Genomic DNA, 26,123 nt, shown 5'->3' with positions numbered 1-26,123 from the left:
AGGATAAAAAAAAACCACGCCAACGTGGATTGCAACGTGCACGCGTAAAAGGGTTCTCCGCAACGATGACGAAACGTGATGCACTCGCGCTCTCGCTGGTCTTATCAGAAGATTGTCGCCGCGCGGGTGCTCGCCTGAAGGATATACAAAGCTGATAAGAGAAAAAAAAAGGTTGCTCGTCGTTCGAGATGAGTCACAGCTGAGTTAAGATGATTGTTTTAGTCTGGGATTTCGGGGAGGAAAAGACGACTGGGTTTTTTTTTGCATAAATTTGATTATTACTATTACTTTATTAGCCGCTTTATCAACTGGTTGGTTCCACCTTAACATGTATCTTCAATTACTAGTATGTAGCAAGGGGATGGGGGAGGGGGATTTGGGAGTGTTGGTTCCAGCAAATAAAGCGGGGTGGCCCTCGAGCGCGTTAAATATTTACACAAGATACAAGAACGCGAACCTAACAGAAAGGGGGGTGAACCAGCTGGGGGTTTTGCTTTCTAAAACAAAGTGTTTAATTTGTTAAAGTTTCAAAAATATTTATATATATACGCTTATGTTTAACCGACTTTTTGTTTTATAAATTAGCTTTATACAAAAGAAGAAAATAACACATTACATAGGAGGTGTGTGGTTTATGAGTGTTGAGTGAGTCGAGCTACGACTTGATTTGGGAGGTCAGTTCGTAGGCGACCCCGCCCCACGCCAGCTTGTAGACCCGGGTTCGCCATCTGATGGCGGGGTTCCACAGGGCGTTGAAGAAGAGGTACGGTCCGCTGAGTTCGCGGAAGGCCCACCCGACGAAGAAGGTGAACTTGTTGAACGGGAGCGAGCCGTTCTGGATGATCGAGAGCAGGACCCAATCGGACAGGAACCAGAACAGCGTGTGGATGAGGAAAAACACGAGCGGGTTCCACCGGAACAGAATCTTGGCCGCCCAGCAGGCAAACATTCCGACGATGACGCACTCCGAGAGCGGCTCGAGCAGGATGGTTCCGGGGACCATCGCGACGCGCAGCTTTGCCCACCGGGTCAGCCTCGCCTGGAAGCTGCTAATATCACAAATGCCCGAGTTTTGCCACGCGGGTTGGCTGCTGATCGAGAGCTTCCAGCCGGCGTCGTGGAAACCTTTCGCCAGGAAGAAATCTTCGGCGAGGTAGCACCCGAAGGCCTGGATTCCTCCCAGCTCATCCAGCACGTCTTTTCGCATCATACAGGACATCCCGGTGTGGCAGTTGATGCCGAGCAGGTCGGCACACAAATATATCCGCGATTGGACCGTCCCAAAGTAGATCTTCTCGAAGGCGGCCGCAAAGCCCTCCCGATCACACACGAACGGCATCTGATGCACCAGGCCAACCCGTTCCGTCATATGGTTCACCATATCGGTCAGCGTGTCCGTCTTCATGCGGATCCCCGCGTCCGAAATCATTATCAGCTCGTACCGCGCCACCAAATAGCCCGGGTACAGATTGTTCACCTTCGGGTTCACCCCGACGTCCGAGCCACCCAGCAGCAGTGACGTCTCAATGTTGGGATACTTTTCCCGCAACCGGTTCACCACATCGATCGCCGGATCGTCCGGACACTCAATACAAAACAGCAGCTCGTACTGCGACGGATAGTCCATCAGGAAGAACGTCTCGAGATTCGAAGCCAAGTTCGGGTCCACGCCCATCAGCGGCTTCAGTATCGACACCGTCGGGTACGGCGTCTCGCGCGGCTGGTTCGTCACCCCGTTCGTCTTCTTGTGCAGCTTCAGCTTCCCGTACGTAATCGCCATCGCGTGCACCAGCCATTTCCCGCACCAAAACACCAGAATCCCGATCGCCAGACAGTGCACTACGGTGATCATCGTAGCCGACTTCCAGCAACTCCTTTTACCATGCTTACAACAAACCCCCTCCTCCTTCCAGAGGCGCTGGCCTACGCGTAGGTCATCTGGTCCCGCAACCAAACAAACTTCAAACTCAAACCCTCCGGGCACGTCGTCACGGCTTCACGACCTGCAAACTAGTGATAACGTACGAAATACCGCAGCAGCATACCCGCTCTCGTCGTAGTCACTTGGTGCCGTTGATTAGATTAGCCAGACGGTGACGGGTCTGGTGTGAGGTCCCCGGGGTTAACCGACAGGCCCTGGAATTTAGAACGAGACGCCTTATTAAGTGAGTGAGTTACTACTAGATAGCGGGGAGGAAGACTGCAAGAACGAATGAATGAGGCAAACTGTACACAAATACACACATTAGTCATTCGCGGTGGTGGCGTGTAAATCTGGTTATGGAAGCGAGCGAGCAAAAAGTTGTTAATACACTTGCACACCAGCTAGAGCTGCGGGCTGGCTGATGGCTCAGTGACGTTTTCTCTGCTGCGGGTGATTTCGTGGGACGGTGTAGGAAAGCGTGAATTTTTCGGTATCAAAATAATCCAGGACGGGTTGTCCAAAGTCGGATGGTTTGTCTCAATTATGTTTATATATTTTATTTTGACTTTGATTATGATCTGTTCAAAATTTCGATCCAAAAATCACAAAAACCTTATGTCTCTGATATAACGTCTGGTACCTTTATTTGTAATTTTAAACTCAAATTCAACATTTTCTTCCAGTTCCCCAAAGTTTTTGTCCCATGGCTCCGGGCGGGGTAGGGGGGGAGTGGGGAAAAAATTAAAATTGAAATAACAAGCCATAGTTTCAATATTTGAATGCAAAAAGTGTTAAAAATGCATTTTTCACTAGTTCTGCACTACTTTTCAAAAAATGTAAGATTTGACGAAAACAAAAATTTTAGCGAAAAAAACCTTTGTGCGACATCGAAACATCGAAAATTTTCTAAAATTCAAAAGATTTTTAAATCAACCTAAATATCGTCGCCGTCGTGCTAACTTGTCGTACGTGCATTTTGGGCCAAATTGAGCTAAGAACGCCATTTTGTGCATCTCACAATGCCTCACCTTTTGACCTTCACAGATCCCCAAAATTCGATTTCAATCCTGAGATATTCAATAAAAACCAAAAAAAAGCTCCGCGGATTTTTGTCACTTTTCATATGAAAGAAGTTTCAATCATGTCGTGCTATCTTGTCACTCCCTGAAAATTTTGGTAAGTACGACAATTGGCCAAAGGGATTTCAGGTCAGCATGCGTTTGACGCAGGTACAAGTAAGACTACCGTATACATTTGTAATTATAACTCGGGACTCCGGCAACCAAATACAACCAAACTTCGGGGCAATGCACAGAATGGTCAACCAAACAAAACGTGTTCTTTATTGTTTACATTGCGTGCTCTCGTTTTTGTTTATTCAAGGTCAAACTTTAAAACGCGTTTTTCTCGGAACGTCGAAATGGCAGGTGCGACATGATAGCACGACAGCGTCGATATGCTTATAATGATTTTAAACGCAGGGGAATTCATTTTAAATTGATTTCAGCTGACTGCATTTAAATTTATATGAATTTTGAAGTTTTTTTGAAAAAAATATTTTTTTATCCCTTGGGTTTTCGGGCCAACTTTGAAGGGGAGACAAAAACTTGAAATAAAATTTTTACCAGCCTAAACTTTCACAAAAAACTGATTTCTATTTTAGATAAAACACGGAAATTGATTTTTTAATATATTTGTTTTTCATGTATTTATCAATATTTCAACCCTCGAAGACCGATCGCGTCTACAGACGAACTGCGATACAAGCATTTGCCAAAAAAAAATTTTTTTCATTGAAATAAAACTTTAAAATCTGGAAAAATATTGAGTTCGGAGATTTAACTTGTTTTATTTGCATTTGCAAATGCTTTGAAACAAAAATATGTGTTTAGATTTTGGGGCCGTGTTTTCAACTAATATCCAGTGTTGCCAGATCATCATTAAAAAATATGGCCAAGTAACGATAAAAATGTTTGCAAGCTCGAGAAAAGAGGAATTTACAGATATCAACTTCAAAAATATCGAATGGTGGTCCGCTTTGGTCAATGTTTCTTGAAAATCGTGGTATGCTTGATTCTAAATATTTTATCTATTCCAAAATGAATAATGGGCAAAAGGGAATTTATTTATCCTCGAGTTTAAATGCTTTTAGCGAGCTGATGATCTTTTTTTCACTGATGAACCATTTTAAAACTTGACCCATCGCTACCAGAAGCTTTCTACATTTACAACCAATTAAACTTAAGAGGCAGTATTTGTAGATTCTGCTCGGTTTGTTCTAGAGGTCGTATCGAGGTGCTCCGATTTGGATGAAACTTTCAGCGTTTGTTTGTCTATACATGAGATGAACTCATGTCAAATATGAGCCCTCTACGACAAAGGGAAGTGGGGTAAAACGGGCATTGAATTTTGAGGTCCAAAACACATGAAAAATCTTAAAATTGATCGCATTTCCGTAAAACTTCATCAATTCCAACTCTCTTAAATGCATTCGAATGGTCTTTCGAAGCCCTTCAAAATGTGCTATAGACATCCAGGATTTATTTAACTTTTTCTCATAGCTTTTGCAAATTACTGTCAAAAATGGATTTTTTTAAAACCTTAATAACTTTTTGCAACAGCCTCCAACACCCATACTCCTATAGGTCAAAAGTTAGGTAATTTCATGGACTATAAGCCTACGGTATTAACTTTTTGGCCAATCGTAGTTTTTCTCATAGTTTTACGATTTTTCTAGAACAAACATTTTACAACGTTAGTTTTTGCCCTGTAGGCCGCCATAGCGGCACTTTTTGGTCTCAATTTTGTCATATTCGGAATCCTCGGACAATTTCACGTAAGTTAGAAGTTTTGGAGTTGTAATTTTGATTTTAAAAATAATTAAATAAAACATTTTTGAAAAAAGAAATAGATCTTATATACCCTATGATCAATACGTCAAATGCTGTATCAAGTAGGCGAAATCTTGTTTTACCCCTAATCCGACTAAATTCTAAATAATATTTTAATTAATTCTGAATGGCATTTTTTCCAATCAAATTCAAAATTCCAACACCTCTATCTAATGTAAAATTTTCTGAGGATTTCGAATATGTCAAAATTGAGACCAAAAAGTGCCGTCTTCTTGGCCTACAGGGCAAAAACTAACGTTTTAAAATGTTTGTTCTAGAAAAATCGTAAAACTATGAGAAAAACTGCGATTGGCCAAAAAGTTAATACCGTAGGCTTATAGTCCATGAAATTCCCTAACTTTTGACCTACGGGAGTATGAGTGTTGGAGGCTGTTGCCAAAAGTTATTAAGGTTTTAAAAAAATCCATTTTTAACAGTAATTTGCAAAAACTATGAGAAAAAGTCAAACCAATCCTGGATGTCTATAGCACATTTTAAAGGGCTCCAAAAGACCTTTCGAATGCATCTAAGAGAGTTGGAATTGATGAATTTTTACGGACATGCCAGCGATTTTAAGATTTTTCATGTTTTTTGGACCTCAAACTTCAATGCCCGTTTTACCCCACTTCCCTTTGTCATAGAGGGCTCATATTTGGCATGATTTCATCTCATGTATAGACAAACAAACCCTGAAAGTTTCATCCAAATCGGAGCACCTCGATACGACCTGTTTCACATCGGTGAAAAACTCGCTCTTAAAAATGATTAACCCAGTTTTAAGCAGAATGCGTCATCTTCCTGAAAAAAAAATCGTTTTCATTATGTCGAATCAATTTTTAAAAAAATTAAGCAAAAGACCAAATGGAGTAGCGCAAAACTACGTCATATTGTAAACAGTAATAGTGCACACACGAAACTTGTAATCATCAAAACTTATGACACTCAACAAATTTTTTTATTTTTGAAAATTTGGTTGGTTGAATATTACATCTTTCTTGAGTAATTTTACCTTTAAAAATTTGTCAAAATGTGAACCTGATGAAAATTAATCACAAAAAAACTGATGAGAATTCACCAGTTCCTGATTAAAAATTACAATCCGTTTTAAGCAAAATCTGTCACCATTCATTGATGAATATTACAATTTTTTTGAAGTACATACAAATTCTTTAAAATCTTATAAAATAACCTTTTGAAAAAATATGTTTTATTCGAAAAGTTTCTAGATCCTGAGGTCAAGAGTAAAAAATACCTATTATAAAAATATGAAAAAGGCTATAGATAATGTAGCAGATGCAAACATGTAATGTAAAAGGACTAATATAATAAAAAAAAAAAAACTAATGCATATTAAAACATGAAAGACTCATAAAGAAAAACATAAAACAAGGGGAGTTGAGTTTCTAATTTTTACATCAAATTCAGATTCTACGACCTCATTTCAGCCGGGTCTTTTTTTTTTTGACCTCATTTCAGTCAAATTTGATTAGAAGATTGCCTGTTAGATTATTAAATGTACTTTTCAATATTTCATCACCATCTCGGATTGAAAATTTCTAAACGACATTTTTATGAGGTCTTCATACAATCGAGTCCAGGCAGTATACTATAGTGTACGCATAATTGGTATAACTTTTCATTTCTAAATATTGAATCATAAATATTTACCACCTATATCTGAAGTAACGGAAGACTGAAATGGCTGAAAACCTGAGTATTTAACACTTGTAGCCCCAGCGGGTCAAAAAGTTGGAAATGCAACTATACCGGCTCATACAACCCTTGGAAAAAAAAGTTGGAAATGCATTTTTTATTATAACTTAAGGTAGATGCATCTGTTTTGGATCTACCTTGTTGAAGGTGATTCTTGACATTCTTCCCGATCGAATGCAACAAGAATCATCCAAATCGGTTGAGTTTTCGCCGAGATACAGCCGGATGAAGTTGCATTTCCAACTTTTTTGACCCCCTTGGTGCTTCGCGTAAGTTTTGACCCCGTTGGTGCTACAAGTGTTAAGAAATAAAGAGGTATTACTGGAATACAGTGTAGAAATGCATTCGGTTTAAATCTGACTTTGATCTGCGACAAGTTGGATAATCAAAAATAAACAAATCCATAATTTCGAGTGATACTAAAGCTAGAGTTAAGTGATCAGAAATTTGAAGTATAACTTGCACAAAAAAAACAATAAAAATTGTTAAAGACACATTGTTCCATTAAAAAATCAAAGCATTATTGTTTCTTTCAACATAAATGATTTTCAAGCATTAAATTTGATTAACTAAAAAACTGCATTAAAAAAATAAATAAATGCATTGAATTTAAGAAAAAAAAAGTCCAAAAAGAAGTTATTATTCCATCATTCAAAAAACATCCACAGCTTTTCGCACCGTCCCACAAACACACAAAGCTTAGTCATTCACGAAGACAAGGCAGAGACAGAGGAGGGGGCAAAGAGATTTCCCAAGATCCAAACTTGGATCGATTCCCATCAATCTGGAAAAGTCTCCATCATAATAATCGACGCACACACACCCTTCCCGGTGCTTACCTGTCCACATACCACCACCAGTTCCGGGCACCGGTTCTCCCGCCTGTCCGTGGTCCGTCCGCTACCAGGCGTCCCCAAGGCTGCCTTTTTTTTCGGCTCGTTCCTCCCTTCCCAACACGAAAACCCGTTTCGGGAATTCACTTGGTTGGCTTCCCGCGGCTCACGGCAGTTCGAATTGGGCGCGCCAAAAAAAGTGCAGTTCGATTTCGAACCGGAAGTGGCGATTTTGCTTTTCTCCGCGCCGAGTTTCAGGAAAAATCCCGTGAGATGACGAGCAGAAGAAAAAAAAAGTGGCAAAGGAAAACCACTGGCTCTGGCTTTGGCCTGGGCCTGTCCCCGCAACGACAACGAAACGCGATTCGCTTACTTCACTGCTGCACTGTACTGACAAACTGAATCCACTGTCTGACGGACTCTGTATCTGCAAAACTGGTGACTTGTACGTGCGGTTGTATTTGTGCGATGAGCGGAGAAACGAACACGCGTGCCCCTGCAGCAAGGGTAGGTATGTGTTTTAGTCACGGCAACAGGTAAGGCAATTTCACGGCATCGGTAGAGAAGGGAACGTCCATTCAATACGATGCTTAGACCCCTCTAATTCTACACGGAGAAAAAAGAGTTCCCAAAATCGTAAACAAGCGTTCATGAAAATGGGAATGATTTTGAAAAACGTACATGAAATTTGAACACTTTGTTCGTGGTTCCCATTTTCATGAACGCTTGTTGAGAACTCTTTTTTCTCCGTGTAATGTTGTGGGATAAATTGTTACCACTACACTTCGAATAATACGTAACACATCATATATTCAGCTTTTCAGCTACTGGATTTGCCTAATTTGAACAAAAGTTGCCATCAATTCAAATCAAATTTAGCCAAAACAATAAAAAAAATCAGCAATGATTTTTAACCTTAATCTCTAAATGCAAATAAGTTTCGTTATTGTAACTTTTTACGATTTAAACATATTTTAAATCACGGGTTCCGTGAAATAGTGAAAATCAATATTCATGCCAAGGGGTTCAGCGATGGTACGGTTGAGCGTTCTTAAAGTCAGTTCCATCTGTTGGCCAATACTAGAACTAAAAGAATTAAAATTAATAAGTAAAGATGGATGAAATTTGTAACCATGCCCACAAAATCATAAGGTTTCTCAATTATTGCACAATCCATCACATTGGGTACTTAAGCCCTATGTAAATTTTTATGTACAACGGTAAAAAAACACGATTAAAAACCATTTCTGATTTTTTTTTCATTTTAATGCAAAAAAAATGACAAGACAACATTTTTTCGATGGATCAACTATGGTCCCCTTGGAACGAGCTGTCAAGTAGGAACTTTTCGGTCAAGAAGGACCACGAGGTTAATTTTTCAAAATTGATTTAAAAAACCATTTTAAACTCTTTGTGGTCGTATAAAGTGTCATTGTACTCAGAAAAATAAGCTTTATCGCTGTAAACAATAATATTAGCAATCTAAGCTTCATTTTAGCACCCAATTACTGTTTCTTAGTAACCAGCAGTTCAATCAACTAATTCAAAAAAAAAAAAATTGCAGGAAATGTTCTAAAAATATATTTTGAAGAGGAGATTTCCCACTATGAAGTATTTTCAACTGCAAAAAGGAACATTTTGTTTTTAGACGGGCTTCGATTGAAAAAAAAACGCCAAAAATCCATTTTCAACGAATTATTGATATTTAAAAGCATTGGAAAGAAGAACTCTTAGCTTTTAGAAAATTTAAGGTTGAAAGTTTTACTTGTTTTATGTAACTTTGCCAATGTTTTTTTAAATGTCTTTTTTTCAGGGGTTGACTTTGGCTGTGTTATTTACTAACATTTCCAATATTTTGAGTAAAAAGATGTATGCAGTTTTCTAGTGTCCCAGACTATGCATTAAAAAAAATACCTGTGAAAAACAAGCAAAAAAATTAAAAAGTTACTGTTAAAACCATGACAAAATTAGAGAGGCAAAATATGGTGGTAGAATAGGCCAAATTCTACCAAAAACAAACATAAACTTAACAAGATAAATGAAAAACATAAAGCCAGAGAAGTAAAGTTTTTCATAGAACAAAAGTTGCTCAAAATGACCTACTGAATGCGGGAAAAATTAAAAAAAAATCGAAAGAAAATTGGGCAGAAGAGGGTTAAGTGCCTAGAAAAAAAACTAGAAAAATAGCATCTTATCAAGATTGTTTTGCAAGTTTGATTTTGCTTTTAAAAATCTTTTTTTTAAGGTTTATTTAAGGTTTTCCCTTTAAACATTAAAAAAAAAATAAAAAATATGAATTTGGGAAATCAATCTTTTAATTTGGAATTCGACTTGTTTTAAGTGACTTTACCAATGTTTAAAAAAGTATTTTTTTCTGGGATCAACTGTGTTTCTTACTAACTTTTCCCCTATGTTATGTAAAAATAAATATGCAGTAGGGGAAATATACCCATTCTAATCACACTAAGCCGTTCGACCAATTCTCATCACTTTTGCCGTTTTCCGCTATTAAATCAACATTTTCAGTTCTATCAACAATGGAGAGTTGCTTGCTCACTTTTATTTGAGCTATTTATTACTTTGGAACAGTCAACAACACTTTATGAAAGCTATAATTAATTATCAAAGTGCTGATAGGCCGATAATAGAAATAGGCTGAAAAAGGGTATAGCTCCCCTAATTTTTGTATTGTACCATACTATGCCTATAAGCATTTTTTTACAATTTAAATGGTAATCGTATCGTTCTATAGTAGAAAATGCGAAAAACAAGCAAAAAATTAAATAAATGACTATAAAAACATGTAAAAAATATATAGAGGAAAAAGGTAATGATAGGAGGTGGTAGAGTAAACCAAAAACTATCAGAGACAAACAAAAACTAAACAAGATAAATGGAAATTTAAATACAAAAAATGAAAAAAAGAAATCATAAAACAAGAAAAGTCATTTTTTGATAGAACATGACCTTCCGAACACGGAAAAAATAATAAATTAATGATGCAGGATGGTTTGAAATCATAAGGTTGTTTTTTTTTTCAAATAAGACCGAAGCAAATATTTTTCAAAGTTTTTTTTTTTAAGTTTGGGGGGCAAAAAATAACAGTAAATAAAAAATTTAAATAACAAGCCAGAGTCGCAACATTTGAATGAAAAAAGTGCTTTAAAGTGCATTACACACTGGTCAGTCGTTTGTAATCATTAGTTTTAAAAAAAATTAGGATTTTACGAAAACAAAAATTTCAGCGAAAAAAAACCTTATGCGGTACTGCACACTGAAAATTTTCATAAATTTAAAAGAATTCTGAATAAACCTAAATATGCTAAAAATGATTCTAAACGCATGGGGATAACTTTTAAATTTATTTCAGCTGATTGTGTTATGTTGAAGAATGATGTTTAAGGTCCGCTGAACACAATTCTTGAGGATTTTTTCAAACATGTAAATAACTAACAGCTCGCTGTAATTTGGTAAACATATTATAATTAAAGAAAAAAAAAACCATTTATTTATTCAAATGAGCTCATCAACGCAACTTCAAATGCGTGAGAACAGCAACGACAATCAACAGCAAACCTGCCACGCAATTCTTCGCTCCACTCTGTACGACAAGTGCTTCATACGGATCCAGCTGAATCGAACTCAACGTAACCGATTCCTTGGCGAGCCTCTTTGAGGAAACACTTGCCACCCTAACGACCGCCGTATCGAACGATTTGGTAGTGCTGAATTTGGTGAAGAGCTCAGCGACATTGACCGTGTCCTGAGCATTCGCCAAATTGACCAACGTAAAGTATGTCCTGCCGTTTGCGATCCGAATGATAGCAAATGTGCTCTGGCCCAAAACCGCTGTTCCAAATTGACTACGGTGGAAGTCGTCGTCGTCGCGAAGTTTAACCAACTCTTCGAACACTTTCAGGTGACTTTTGTCCGCTTTCTGCTCCGAATCTACGTTGATCGTCGCATAGTTGGAGTTGACCGGAAGCCACGGTTTGCTGGCGGTCGTGAAGCCAGCGTTCGCCGTAGCATCCCACTGGAATGGAGTTCGTGCGGGATCACGAGTGTACTGTTGATAGACGTTTTCGTTGGTTTGACATGCGGACGGATCCTTGGTGTCGGCCCAGCTTAGCTCGGTATCGGTCATGCCCAGCTCTTCTCCCTGATAGGTGATGGAAACACCCGGCATGGACAGTTCGACCATCTCCATGATGTCCGCCATGTGCTCTCCTCCCATACGTGAGGCCACACGACGCTTGTCGTGGTTTCCGAGCTATGATTTTTTTTAATTAGCGAAGTTATACAAATATCATTACCTCGTACTTACCACCCAATTGGGAGCGTGTCCAACTGGAACCGCATCCAACCATGAGTCGATAACCGTTTTGTAATCCGATGCCTTCGAATTCTGATCCAGTCGCATGATCAGTTGGAAGTTGAACGGCATTTGTGATCCCAAGCGACCGTTGGAATCATTGAAGTATGTTTGTACAACCGATAAGGCAGACCAAGATTCGGTCATCAACACCCGAGTTTCACCGCCTTTTTCCTTCTTATACTCATCCAGAACTTCACGCCACTGATACACCATGTCAACTGTTTCCGGCAGATCCTGCGTGTAAATGTGGTTCAGGTATTCGGGGCGCAGCGGATCATCTTGCGACCATCCCGAGAGAGGCTCATCGCGAAGTTGCTCATCTTCGAACAGCCATGGTACGGCATCAATTCGGAACCCATCAACACCCTTGCCGAGCCAAAATCTCAGCACGTTCTTCATCGCCTCCACGACTGCAGGATTACGGTAGTTTAAGTCCGGCTGCTTCCGGTGGAACTGATGCAGGTAGTACTGCTGCCGAGTCGCACTCCACTGCCAGGCACTTCCTCGGAATGCTTCATTCTAAAAAAAAATGGGTTTCTCATCTATCAATACCATCGAGGTATTCCCTTACAACTTACCCAGTTATTCGGTGGCGATCTCTGCCCATCACTACCAACAATACCGTCATTCCACACGTAAAAGTCCTCATACCCTGCCACTCGATTCTCACTCTTCACGAACCACTCATGCTCATCGCTCGAGTGATTGGGCACAAAGTCCAGGATCAGTTTCAAACCCAACTCCTTAGCCTTCTTCACCAGGCTCTCAAAATCCGACATCGTCCCGTACTCCGGCTGAATGTCCACAAAGTCAGCAATGTCATACCCAAAATCTGCCATCGGACTCTTGTAGATCGGCGACAGCCAAAACGCTTTCATTCCGATCCCTTTCAAATACTCCAGCTTGCCCTCGATTCCCTTCAGATCGCCAATCCCGTCACCATTGCTGTCTTTGTACGAGCGCGGATAAATCTGGTAGAAGCCGGCCTTCTCCCACCAATCGCTCACACTAAGTTCACGGAGGTTATCACCGTACGATGCACCAACTTGCAGCAACACCACCAACAGTGCAATTGATGCGCAAATTAACCGTTGATTACTTCCGGCCTGCGCCATTGTGGAAAACTTGCAAGTTCAGCTACCGGACCGCGACTGAAATGGCTTCCCACGGTGTCGCGAGATTTTATTCGAAATTCCGCGGCGCTATCGCCGCAAATCAAGGAAAAGTTTTGTCAACTTAAACTTAACGCTTATCATTTCAATTGAAATGCTTCTGTTTGCTTGATGGAAACTTAAGCTTTTCAAAGTTTCTGTTGGTCAAACAGACTTGGGCGGTATCATTGAGTCAACGTTCTCCGATTTAATCGAGGGTTTTTTTGCAACTACTTGAACTTATAACTCAAACGTGAGGCATCGATACTCATTTTATTAATAACACAACTAGAAATATTTTTAAATTGATGCAGTAAACGCTTCAATATTGTCAAGGTATGATAGATTTGTGCTTCCTGTACACTCAACCCCCGCTGGTTGGTCACTTTTTCGTTTGACACTTTTTTAGTTTGTACCCCGTTGGTTGGTCAAAGTCAAACCAAAAAGTGACGAAACAAACATTTGGTAGTGTGTGTGAACTCCGTGTAAAAGGGTTGTCAAACTAAAACGTGACCCCGTTCGTTTGACAACAGTTGGTGTCAAACCATCGGGATTTGAGTGTACACGCTACAATCCAACAATTAAGTGGTCATAAATCTCGAAAACGTGCACTTTATCAAAATTTAAGTAAATTACTTTTCTATTGCAAATTCGCTTTTACCATTTCACATTTTAGAAACTGTTACAAAAAAACAGTCCCTTGAAAAAAAAAAAAACAGTCATGCCCGGGTTTTGCACTGCCCGGCTTATGATTTGTTTAGCTGCCTCGGTTAAGCAATTCCCGATCATTTGATACCCATATTGTAAAAAACCATTTTTTTTTATTTTTCTCAAATACGTAGTTTTGTGAAAATTTCAAACAAATCAAAAAAAATCAAACCATCCACATTAACGACCCCCGGGTCTTTTGAGTTCTCTTTTGCAAGTTTCTGCTCGAACCTAGGAGTCCGAAGGCTTGAATGGAGAGAGCACCCAAACCTCTTTCTATTCCAAGGAACCTTTCACCCCAGTGTTTGAACTGACGACCTTTGGATTGCGAGTCCAACCGCCGCCAGCGATTCCACCGGAGAAGGCTTGGTTTGGTGTGTTGTTTGTACTTATGGTATGGAGACGACTCCTACACCTGGAATGACTTAACGGCCTAACAACCAAGGCCGGGACCGACGTTTTTACTTCCTCATCCGATGGAAGGTTGGAGCAGATGGGAATCGAACCCAGAATCATCCGCTTACAAAGCGGACAGCGTAACCATTCGGCCACGCACTGCCGCACTGAAAATTTAGAGCATTTAAAAAATATTAGTATCGAAATGTATGAAAAATTCCAGATCATTTGATACCAAAATTGTAAAAAATATTTTTTTTTAGAAAATACGTAGTTTTGTAGACTTTTTAGTATTTCCAAAAATTGTTTTATATAACTGTTGAAATGTTTGTAAAACTCCCGATCATTTGATACCAATATTATAGAAAACTAAAATTTTGAGTATTTTTCGTAAATACGTACCCTTGTGAAAATTTTGAGGATTAAAAAAATTTAGTTATTACTTTCAAAATGTTTGGCATTACTGTTTATTGAAAAACAGTACATTTGAAAATTATTTCAATTGTGTCAGCAAACAATTAGCAACAGGGATGGAATAATCGCAAAACAATCAATTTCGCTTGCGAACATTCTTCACCCACAAAAGAGAGAGGAGGCGAATCACTCAAAAGAAAATCGATCCCGAAATTCTCGAAGAAAATCAAACTGCTTATGATTTTTTGTGAATTTCCTTCCCAGCACCACTTAAAATAATTTATTTCACTATGTTTACACACATTGCCCATCTACGCGTGACGTTACACTAGCAAGTGTAGTAGTGAAAAAAATGTTCCGCCTAATAATCAAGATGATTAGGCTTAGTGATTTTTCACGCTCGAAAATTGCAAATTTCACGGGGACCTTAATTTCAAAACACCAAATTTCACGGAAATTTCACGGAACGTGAAAAATGTTGAAATAACTCTGAAAATCTTATGTTTAATTCACAGAAACTTCTTTTTATGCTTCATAATATATTATTCTTCAATAAACTAAACAAAATGTTTACTAAATTTGAACGTGACACAAAAAAAAAACTTGGGGCTCTATATATATTTGGAAACGAAATGTAGGGCACACGAATTCTCATTTATTGAACTGCCTTTCTAATATTCGACTAATATAGCTAAAAAGATTTCGCTGATTTGCTTCTATTTTTTTTTCATTTTACTTTTTATTGAATTTCATTTCTAAGCTAGATTTAACAATCTTGTCCAGCCAAAATGATTAAAATAATTTAAATTTTCTGCAACATTTTGCCAAGTAAAAATATTTTTGAAGATTTTCTACACAATTTAAAAAAAAACTAAATTAAAAATCAATAGGCAATAATAATTTAATCTGTAACGAAATCGCCAAATTTTTATTTTTTTCAAATTCAGAACAGAAAATAAAATAAGGTAATATCGTGAAAATTAAACAGGACTCAGAAAGAAATGTTTTAAACAAGTGATTTCAAAGGTAAAAAATACTATTCATATTATCTTGAATCTTTTAATTTCTTTTAAAATTATACCTTTCAAATAAAATAGTAGTCAAATTGTTATTACAGCGATTGATAATATTACTAAATTCAGTTAGTTTTCTAGAAAAAAATTTAACAAATCATCAATATCACCCTTTTCAATTGAAAACTGATAAAATTTACTTAAAAAATCCTTATTGATGAATTATTTATTATTTTTGTTATTTCAAAGAATTGATTTGAGAAAATTGATAAATTTCACGGAATTTCACGGAAATCTTCAAATTTCACGAATTTTAGCTGTCCGCGAAATCGTGACGATTTTTTATAGATTTCTTTAACCGATCTTTCGTGCGCGAGAGAGGATTTTTTATCACATATAAATTTTTCAGTCCCTTCAAATAGATTGCATTGATTTTTTTGTTCAATAATTTGTTAACTCCCGCTCTCGACGGTCCCTTCAATATCGACAACGAGAGAGTCCACTGTATATATTAGAGTGTAACAAAAATGACTTTTTGGCGGGCATTCAGGGGTTTGTTCCGGTGGGCATACTGAGCCCAAATCCAAAATATGAGCTCGATTGGACGTAACAGGAGCTGGCGCTCCGCCCTTCAATTTTAAATGGGATTTAACCCGTAAAAAAAGATTTTTTCAAAAATGACAATTTTTGAGGCATTTTGGCCATTGAAGCGTTTACCAAAAACATCACTGGCGTGTAGGCCAGATCCTTGCGCATCTTTTGGTATATATAACATTGAAGTTTGGAGCACCCTGGAGCTCGGTACAGACCTTCAAAGTTTGGCATTTTTTCGAAAAATCGGTCCCAGCAAAATCAAATGGCGTCTTGGGCGTCGCGAGACGCGACGCATATCTTTTGCCGGGGCCGGTTTTTCGAAAAATGCCAAACTGAAGATCTGTACCGAGCTCCAGGGTGCTCCAAACTTCAATGTTATATATACCAAAAGATGCGCAAGGATCTGGCCTACACGCCAGTGATGTTTTTGTAAACGCTTCAGTGGCCAAAATGCCTCAAAAATTGACATTTTTGAAAAAATCTTTTTTTACGGGTTAAATCCCATTTAAAATTGAAGGGCGGAGCGCCAGCTCCTGTTACGTCCAATCGAGCTCATATTTTGGATTTGGGCTCAGTATGCCCACCGGAACAAACCCCTGAATGCCCGCCAAAAAGTCATTTTTGTTACATCCTAATATATACTTTAAGTGGCTGTGATTTTGGGACCATCCATAAACCACGTGGACAATCCACCCCCCCCCCCCCCTCGATTTTCATACAAAACAAATCTTTTTTGTAATGAGCGTAGAGTGTAGTAGAGTTTTAAGAATAAAATACAAAAAAAATCTGAAAATATTTTATTAAATACAAAAATTATCAAAATTTTCAATATGGGTATCAAACGATTTCTTTGAAAAAAAAAACTATAAAACTGTGAAAATGCATGCCATATTTCGAATCGATTGATACCCATATTACAAATTATGAAAATTTGAGTATTTTCAAAAATAAATAAAGTGAAACCTTATCGATCCTCGATAATTTTATCATTGACAACCTTGAAATCTGCCTATTGATATTTGGGTACTTTACAAGCGGCTGCAATACATTTATAAGTTTGGGGTTCATTTTCAAAAAAATAAATTAAACCCCTATTTATTTTTCTAGGAACGGGATTTTTCAGCGTTATTTTTTCATTAAAATTGTCCCGATTATAACTATTCAAAATAACCTCAGAGTCATTCCTGGCTCAATGTCTCTTCCTTAATGATTGTTCTTAAGTAGTTTAAGTGAAATTTAAATGCTGAAACGTATCTCAAAATTTCAGAATAAAGCAAAGCTGACTAATAAACGAGAGCGGTACTCTTCCAGTTACAAAACAATCTCCTTGCGTTTCGTCAATTATAAGTAAAACGAAGGAAATAATCAATTTGCCAAACAGTTTGTTGAGCACAAACTTGCCAATCCAGGTGCTATCAAACAGCAAACATCACCAAGTCATCCAGATTTGATTCACAAACGACCGCGCGCGCGCTTTTTTTCCATTGTTGACTTGTAAGATGATAACGATCGCCGCAAGGGCTTCAGCTGGGAACTATAAAAGTGTCCCATCTGACCCTGGCCAGCGTCAGTCAGTCGGGCACAATGAGACAACTAGTGACGGTGTTGGCGGTGATCGTCGCCGGAATCGGGCTGGTCGGAGCCGATGAGCACTGGTGGCAACATGCCAACTTTTACCAAATCTACCCGCGATCCTTCATGGACAGTGATGGGGATGGAGTTGGGGATCTGCGTGGGATTCAATCGAAAGTGAGCTACTTGCGGCAGGAGTTGGGCGTGGACGCGATCTGGTTGTCGCCGATCTTCAAGAGTCCGATGGCGGACTTTGGGTACGACATTTCGGATTTTAAGGACATTCACTACGAGTTCGGTACGATTGGCGACTTGGAGAGCTTGGCAGCGGAATGTAAGGCCCAGGGGTTGAAGCTGGTGCTGGACTTTGTGCCGAACCATAGTAGTGACGAGCATGTAAACTTTGAAAGGTCGGTGAACCGTGAGGCTGGGTATGAAGACTACTACTTGTGGCATCCGGGCAAGCTGTTGGAGAATGGGACGCGTGTGGAACCTTCAAACTGGATTAGTGTATTCCGAGGAAGTGCCTGGGAGTGGAACGACGTTCGAAAAGAGTATTACCTCCATCAGTTTGTGAAGAAGCAGCCCGATTTGAACTACCGTAGCGCAAAGGTGGTCCAAGATATGAAGGATGTGCTCACGTTTTGGCTTCAGAAAGGAGTAAGTGGGTTCCGAATTGATGCCGTTCCGTACCTCTTTGAAATCGAAATGACGGACGGGCAGTACCCAGATGAACCAAAGACTGGTTGGACCAACGATCCGACCAATCCGGACTATGTGCAGCACATCTACACGCAGAACCGAGAAGAAACCTTTGACATGATGTTCCAGTGGCGTAAAGTTCTGGACGACTACAAGGCGGAGAACGGCGGCGATGATCTAATTCTGATGGCCGAAGCGTACACTCCGCTGGCAAACATTATCCGGTTGTTTGGTGAGAATGGTCGTGCAGGTGCTCAAATTCCGTTCAACTTCGAAGTTCTCAGCAACATCTTCAAGGACAGCACGGCTCAGGACTTTTACGATAATGCGATGCGTTTTTACGAAGCTTTACCGGCTGATCAATTCGCCAACTGGGTGGTAAGTGACTACAATCGAACCATTTTATCCCAATTCTACAAATCTCGTATCCTCCTTTTCAGCTTGGAAATCACGACAACAAGCGGCTTGCTTCCCGCCTCGGCGTATCCCGGGCAGATTTGTACAACATTGTGCTAAACACACTGCCAGGAATCGCCGTAACCTACAACGGTGAAGAACTGGCCATGGAGGACGTGTTCATCTCGTGGGAAGACACCGTAGATCCAGCCGGTTGCAACACCAACCCCAAAGAGTTCATGAAGTACACCCGCGACCCGACACGAACGCCCTTCCAGTGGGATGACACCGTCAGCGCCGGATTCTCCACCAACTCCACAACGTGGCTGCCGGTATCTCCGTACTACAAGCAAAACAACTACAAGCTCCAGAAAGCCGCCCCAAGAAGCCATCTGAAGATCTACAAGGCACTGTTGAGACTGCGCAAGCAGCGAACACTTCGCGAAGGAACTTTCGACATGAAAGTGGTCGACAATATGCTGATTTACAAGCGAGAGCTAGCCGACGTCAGCACCATCGTGGTCGTTCTGAACTTTAACAAGAACCGAAGGGTGGTCGATTTGTCAACGGTGTTTGAAGGATTGCCGCTGGAGTTTGAGATCATAACATCCTCGATGCAGACCAACTATGTGGATGGATCGGTAGTGGATCGCAGCTCAGTCGAGCTTCCTGCAGATTCCGGAATTGTGTTGGAGGGTAGCGTGGCAAACGGTGTCTGATGGCACTTTTCATAGAATGAAATTTTAACTAATGGTACAATAAACTACAGATTTCATAATAGGATTGTTTCTATTTAAGAAAACATAAATTTGACGCTATGATTTAATTGATTGTATTGCTGTAACGTCAACTGGGGCGAATCGGGACTACACTCTGATGATTACACTCGGCATGAAAGTATATCAGGTTATGCATGAAATCTACATTTTTTGCGATATAGGGGGATGGCGTCGCTATTTTTAGACCACGTTTTCCATTTTTTCTCATCGAAACCGACTACTTTATCGACATCATTTTGCTGGGCGAGATAGGACACCGTCTATTTTTAGACGATGACTCAGCACTTTTCCACTCTTGCACTTAAAAAAAACCAGATGGCAGCACGATGTAACGCCACGTCCCTATAGGGGTATGGCATTTTTGCCCGTTACCGACAGTTATCGACTTTACCGACTGCTGTTTGCTGGTATTGAGAAAAAACATGTTCAAACGAGGATCGAACCAGCAACTTCTTGGTTGGTAATCTGATACGTTACCACTGCGCCGAGCATTTTTAATTCAATTCAATTCAATTCGGTTTTATTTGTGAATAATCAAGTTACAATGAGTTCATTTAGGTACGCAACAGAGTTTTGGTGTTCCTTTCAGCTGTCAATCGAAAAATTATTACTTATAACTATGGAATAGACAAGAGTAAGAAAAAGTTTTCAAAAAACTTACAGAAAAAGCATTTTTAAAGGTTGTCATTTTGACAAGTTTTTTTTTTAATTTTAAATCTGTTTATCTTGTTTAGATTTTTTGAATATATATTCAGCCATTCCACGTCAAACAGGAAGTCTCCAAATCAAAAGTGCTCCGATTTGGCTCAAATTTGGAGTGGGGGTTCTTTGGCCCAAATAATTAGACCCGTATTTTTTTGTTTGGCGATTAGGGTGGTCCTATCCGAGATAGGGTGGTCCATAAAATTGCGTTTTTCGTCGATTTTCGCAAAAACCACATTTTTCAAAATATCATATCTCCGGAACGGCTGAACCAATTTTGGAGCGCCACAATTCAAAAGAAAGGTTATTAGTTGGGCTTTTTAGGAAAAATATGTTAAGGTCCAAAAAAACTAGCTGAATAATTGAAAAGGTCCTATGAAAATTTCATTTGCCGATTTCAAGGTCTCGGCATGAAAGAGCCCAAGTCTGAAAATATTTTTCCCTGATTCCTTGTAAAATTTTACATGACATATCAAAAAATTGCGAATATCCATTAACATGTTTCGGAGATATGATTTTTTTTAACATAAAAACTGGGGTTTTCGACGCGCCGTGCGCAAAAACGGGAAAATGACGGAAACGGGTAAAAACCAACTTTTTTCACTAAAACTGCAATAACTTGAAAATTTCAGCGATGACCTATACATGTTAGGGTAACAAAATTTTCGTAATTGAAAGACGCAACTTTTGGTACCCAGACATGTATAGGTCATCGTTGAAATTTTCAAGTTGTCGCAGTTTTAGTGAAAAAAGTCAATTTTTACCCGTTTGCGTCATTTTCCCGTTTTTGCGCGCGGCGCGTCGAAAAATCCAATTTTTATATTTAAAAAATCATATCTCCGAAACGTGTTAATGGATATTCGCAATTTTTTGATATGTTATGTAAAATATTACAAGGAATCAGGGAAAAATATTTTCAAGCATGGGCTCTTTGGTCCTGAGACCTTGAAATCGGCAAATGAAATTTTCATAGGACCTTTTCAAATATTCAGCTATTTTTTTTGGACCTTAACATATTTTTCCTAAAAAGCCCAACTAATAACCTTTCTTTTGAATTGTGGCGCTCCAAAATTGGTTCAGCCGTTCCGGAGATATGATATTTTGAAAAATGTGGTTTTTGCGAAAATCGACGAAAAACGCAATTTTATGGACCACCCTATTTCGGATAGGACCACCCTAATCGCCAAACAAAAAAATACGGGTCTAATTATTTGGGCCAAAGAACCCCCACTCTAAATTTGAGCCAAATCGGAGCACTTTTGATTTGGAGACTTCCTGTTTGACGTGGAATGGCTGTTTTATGAGATGTTAATAAATAAATTGATTGTCTGAATTAAAACAAAATTAGCTTACGATCAAATTTTAAGATATTATAACAACAATCTTCTTGTTTGAAATCAATTTTTATAATTTCTATATTGATATTTTTAAACTGAAAAATGGTGCAAGAAAACAAAATTATCCATTTCGTATAATTGTGAAATTTATGAAAAAACTTGGATTGTTGTCTAAAAATGTACAAAAAGACACTAAATTGAAACTACTTTCAGTTTTAACTGTGTTTACTTCACATTGAAGTTTTTTTCAATTTTCTTTTTTTTTATAAATAAGTAAGTAAAAACTGATGTATTTTATCCAGAACAATTTTTCAGTCATAATGTTTTTTTGAAAAAAAAAAACCCTAAAAATGCAAATTATTCATACTGATCGCTGCAAATATTTTAAAAATATTTAAAAATATCTCAAAATTAAACAAGAATTTAGGGAGCAAAAACTAATGGTCTTGTTTTTTCGCGATAATTTTCGTCTCTTTTGTGTCGCTGTTTGTGTGCATGGGGTGATTGGTCATAATAATTGAATAATGTCTTCAAGTGCAGTGCTTCTTGGGACGCACAGTCCGGATTTTTCGCGATAATTTTCGTCGTAAATGATCGTTAAAATTTATTCCAATTTTCAGTTTTAGTAATTACTCATCAAACTATCGATTATATGAAGAGTAAAGCGTCATTTATTTACTATTTTTGAAATTTGCTCGCGTTATCTAAATTGTAAAAACAGTAAAATTATACTGACAAGTCCAGCCCATAGCACTAATGCTCGGCTGGCACGCGTTCGATAAAAATAAACCATTTTAAATAATCAATTATCTATCTTTCCGCAGCCGGCTGCCTAAGATTTAAAAATTTCAACCGATAAACAAAATGCTCATGGTCACATCACTGCCACTCGTGAATCCTGACCTCATACCCATCTACTAACCCCACAAAACTCATGTGATACTTTGTCGGAGAAGCAGTCGATTGGGCGGTCTCTATCACTCAAGTATCGGACTAACATTCTCATCCACTTCCCCGTGACCCTACGACTGGTCGTGGCCGGCGCCGGTATTGATCAGCATGATAGGGGCCTTTGAGAAGTTGCGAAGCGAGGAAAGATAGCACCCACTTATCTTCCACGGCTCGTGGATGTAACTTCTGGAGGTCCTGGTCAATAACGGAGTAGCAACTGCTATGCTTAATTTAGGGAGCAAAAACTAATTTGTTTCATAAACTTTGAATTTTGAAGAATAACGAATTGAAAATGATTAAATATATATTTTTTACACTTTTTAAATTTTGCGTGTGTTTAGAAACATTTTAAAATATTTTTTTTTTAATGTTTGAAAAAAGGTGTGCAACGACGCAAAAAGTTTTTTTTGTGAAGAATATTCGAATCCAAATTTCGTTTGAATAAAAATTTTCATTTCTCATTGATTTTTTTTTTATATCGTAGTGTTGAGGAAAGTAAACTTATAAAAATACAATGAACAATGAAATTTGAATGTTTTTTTTTAAATAAAAAATTATATCAAGGTATTTAATAGCAATCGTCAAAAACAATAACTGGGTCATTTCGCCTCATTTGTACACATAAAAGTACAAATTCGAAATCGACTTTTTATGAGCAAGCTTAAATTTGGTAGAGCTATTGATACTATCAAAACATGTAAGAATCCCGATTTTGAACCAAATTGGACCACCCCTTGTTTTTTGGCACAGCCTTAAAGTTTTGCGATTTTCGTAATTTTTTTCAAAAACCCTCTTTTTTTCAAATGACCATATCTCGGAAACAAAAAATGTAAGAGCAAAACTCGACAGCTATTTTAAAGAAAATGGCAGAGAATAAACCACATTGAAAAATTGTAATAAAAAACGATACTTGAACCACCTCAATGATTGGTGCCTTCCTTCTTGCGCATGAATACAAGCAAACAAAATGCTATAAAAGCTTACTAACGTTGCTGCCATAAAAGCTTCGGCTAATGAGCTGCTGCCACCTATTGGAAATTTGAAGAATCATCTAAACAGCACTGCGGAACTTTTGCAATATTCACCCTTTTTGTATCTACAACTACATAAATAGTATAGTTTGCATAGTATAACTTTTGCAATTATTCACTAAACTACATAATTTTTAATGGGGCGTTATGGGACCCCAAAACGGACCGAATAGTTCTACACAGAAAAAAATCAATTCACGAACCACGAAGGAATATATTCACGTTTATAGTGCAAATGCACCATACTCATGAATAAATTCCTTCGTGGATCTCACATTCGTGAACTTTATTCACGATTACGGGAATTGATTTTTTTCTGTGTAAGTGTGGAAAAAATCATAACTACACACATCCCTACAGACATTCGCTCAGAATTTGGAGGTATATCTAGGAGGTGTATTTAATAAGCTCAATTTTCGAGTGATTTTATAGCTTTTTCCTAAGTAAGGAAGGCAAAAACTCGGACGGAATGACGTAAATATATATTTTGCTACCAATTCAAAACCCTAGAGCCAATATTTACATGGAGTTACTGGCTGCCACTCGACATTGGTGCTCATAAAACCAAGCCGCTTTTCACGCGAAACCTCCAGTCGCTCAAGTACCGGCAGCTAACGCTGAGCCCAAATTTCCCATCACTGTCAGTCACGCCCCCAAGATGACCGGAAGTACTAAACGACAAATTGCTCTGCTGCTACTAATTCTCGGCGGATCGTTCGGCGATAACCTGCGCGGGCTTAGTGTGAGCGATTGGTGGGAAAAGGCCGGCTTCTACCAGATCTATCCGCGCTCGTTCAAAGACAGCGACGGTGATGGGGTTGGTGATCTGAAGGGAATTACGGAAAACCTGGAGTACATCAAGTCGCTTGGGATGAAAGCGTTTTGGCTGTCGCCGATCTACAAGAGTCCGATGGCGGACTTTGGGTATGACATCTCGAGTTTTGTGGAGATCCAGCCGGAGTACGGGACGATGACGGATTTTGAGAATAGGTGATTCTGGACTTTGTGCCGAATCACTCGAGCGACGAGCATGGGTGGTTCGTGAAGAGTGAGAATCGCGAGGTCGGGTATGAGGACTTTTACGTGTGGCATGACGGAATTGTTGGTAGCAATGGGCAAAGATCGCCACCGAATAATTGGGTGAGTTGTAAGGGAATACCCTCGATGGTATTGATAGATGAGAAAACCATTTTTTCTAGAATGAAGCATTCCGAGGAAGTGCCTGGCAGTGGAGTGCGACACGGCAGCAGTTCTCCCTGCATCAGTTCCACCGGAAGCAGCCGGATCTGAACTATCGCAATTCGGCAGTCGTGGAGGCGATGAAGAACGTGTTGAGATTCTGGCTTGGCCCTTGATGGATTCCGTGTAGATGCCGTCTCGAATCTGTTCGAAGATCAACAGCTGCGAGATGAGCCGCCGTCCGGAGAATCGTTGGACGATCCGTTACGCCCCCAATACCTGAACCACATCTACACGCAAGATCAACCGGAAACTGTTAATATGGTGTACCAATGGCGAGAGGTGATGGATGCGTATCAAAAGCAGCACGGTGGTGAAACTCGAGTATTGATGACTGAGGCCTGGTCAGCTTTGTCAGTTATTAAAACGTACTTTCACGATTCCGATGGACGGTTGGGATCCCAAATGCCGTTCAACTTTCAATTTATTCTTCACCTGAATCAGAACTCGAATGCTGCTGACTTTAAGACGGTGATTGAGTCGTGGCTGGATACGGTTCCCGTAGGACATGCTCCCAACTGGGTGGTAAGTAGTATTAGAATCACATCGATCTCTTGATAATACCAAGATCTCTAGCTAGGGAATCACGATGTTCGTCGCATTGCTTCTCGAATGGGAGGAGAACACATGGCTGACATCATGGAGATGGTCGAGCTGTCCATGCCGGGTGTTTCCATCACCTATCAGGGAGAAGAGCTGGGCATGACCGATACCTATATAAGCTGGGCCGACACCAAGGATCCGTCCGCATGTCAAACCAACGAAAACGTATACGAACAGTACACAAGAGATCCTGCACGAACTCCATTCCAGTGGGATGCTACGGCCAACACTGGCTTCACAACCGCCAGCAAACCGTGGCTTCCGGTCAACTCCAACTACGCGACGATCAACGTAGATTCGGAGCAGAAAGCGGACAAAAGCCACCTCAAAGTGTTTCAAGAGTTGGTAAAACTTCGCGACGACGACGATTTCCACAGTTTTCAATACGGGACAGCTGCGCTGGGCCAGAGCACATTTGCTATCATCCGAACCACAAACAGCCGGACATACTTCACGTTGGTCAATCTGGCGAATGCTCAGGACACGGTCAATGTCGCCGAACTGTTCACCAGGTTGAATACTACCAAATCGTTCGATACTGCAGTTGTTAGGGTGGCAAGTGTTTCTTCTAAGAGGACAGCTAAGGAATCGGTTACGTTGAGTTCGATTCAACTGGATCCGTATGAAGGGCTTGTAGTGCAAAGTGGGACGAATCACTGTAGATCTGTTTTCGTTTTGGTAATTCTGGCACTTGCTGTTATTTATGGATGGCATTGATTGAAGTGTTGAAGTATAAATAAATAAATCTTATCGCGAATATCGGATTTAAAAGACAAACTTTTAACTGCTATCTAAAATA

General features: G+C 39.3%; 4 protein-coding genes across 4 annotated transcripts; 2 read left to right on the top strand and 2 right to left on the bottom strand.

Moving 5' to 3' along the window:
- Positions 1-254: 254 nt before the first annotated feature.
- On the bottom strand, positions 255-7,777 carry LOC6053873 (ceramide glucosyltransferase). Its single transcript, XM_038255902.1, has 2 exons — positions 7,368-7,777; positions 255-2,136 (listed from the first exon to the last, which is right to left on the bottom strand). Exon 2 carries the CDS (start codon positions 1,850-1,852, stop codon positions 656-658), a length of 1,197 nt encoding a protein of 398 aa, XP_038111830.1. The 5' UTR covers positions 1,853-2,136; positions 7,368-7,777; the 3' UTR covers positions 255-655.
- A 3,045-nt stretch (positions 7,778-10,822) lies between these two features.
- Positions 10,823-12,903, bottom strand: LOC6053872 (maltase A3). The gene is made up of 3 exons (XM_001869854.2): positions 12,315-12,903; positions 11,686-12,255; positions 10,823-11,631 (listed from the first exon to the last, which is right to left on the bottom strand). Exons 1-3 carry the CDS (start codon positions 12,849-12,851, stop codon positions 10,888-10,890), a joined length of 1,851 nt encoding a protein of 616 aa, XP_001869889.2. The 5' UTR covers positions 12,852-12,903; the 3' UTR covers positions 10,823-10,887.
- Positions 12,904-17,567: 4,664 nt separating this feature from the next.
- On the top strand, positions 17,568-19,490 carry LOC6053871 (probable maltase). The gene is made up of 2 exons (XM_001869853.2): positions 17,568-18,664; positions 18,727-19,490. The coding sequence occupies exons 1-2, from the start codon at positions 17,597-17,599 to the stop codon at positions 19,399-19,401; spliced, it is 1,743 nt and encodes a 580-aa protein (XP_001869888.2). The 5' UTR covers positions 17,568-17,596; the 3' UTR covers positions 19,402-19,490.
- A 4,576-nt stretch (positions 19,491-24,066) lies between these two features.
- On the top strand, positions 24,067-26,073 carry LOC6053869 (maltase A3). Its single transcript, XM_001869852.2, is given in 5 exon segments — positions 24,067-24,468; positions 24,471-24,622; positions 24,682-24,827; positions 24,829-25,246; positions 25,298-26,073. Coding segments are annotated over 5 exon segments (1,788 nt in total). The 5' UTR covers positions 24,067-24,140; the 3' UTR covers positions 26,042-26,073.
- Positions 26,074-26,123: the final 50 nt, after the last annotated feature.

The sequence above is a fragment of the Culex quinquefasciatus genome, chromosome 2, assembly GCF_015732765.1.
Source record: "Culex quinquefasciatus strain JHB chromosome 2, VPISU_Cqui_1.0_pri_paternal, whole genome shotgun sequence".
Classification (NCBI taxonomy): Eukaryota; Metazoa; Arthropoda; class Insecta; order Diptera; family Culicidae; genus Culex; species Culex quinquefasciatus.
Note: the sequence above shows the minus strand (reverse complement) of the source record. Positions and strands in the feature narration are given on the sequence as shown.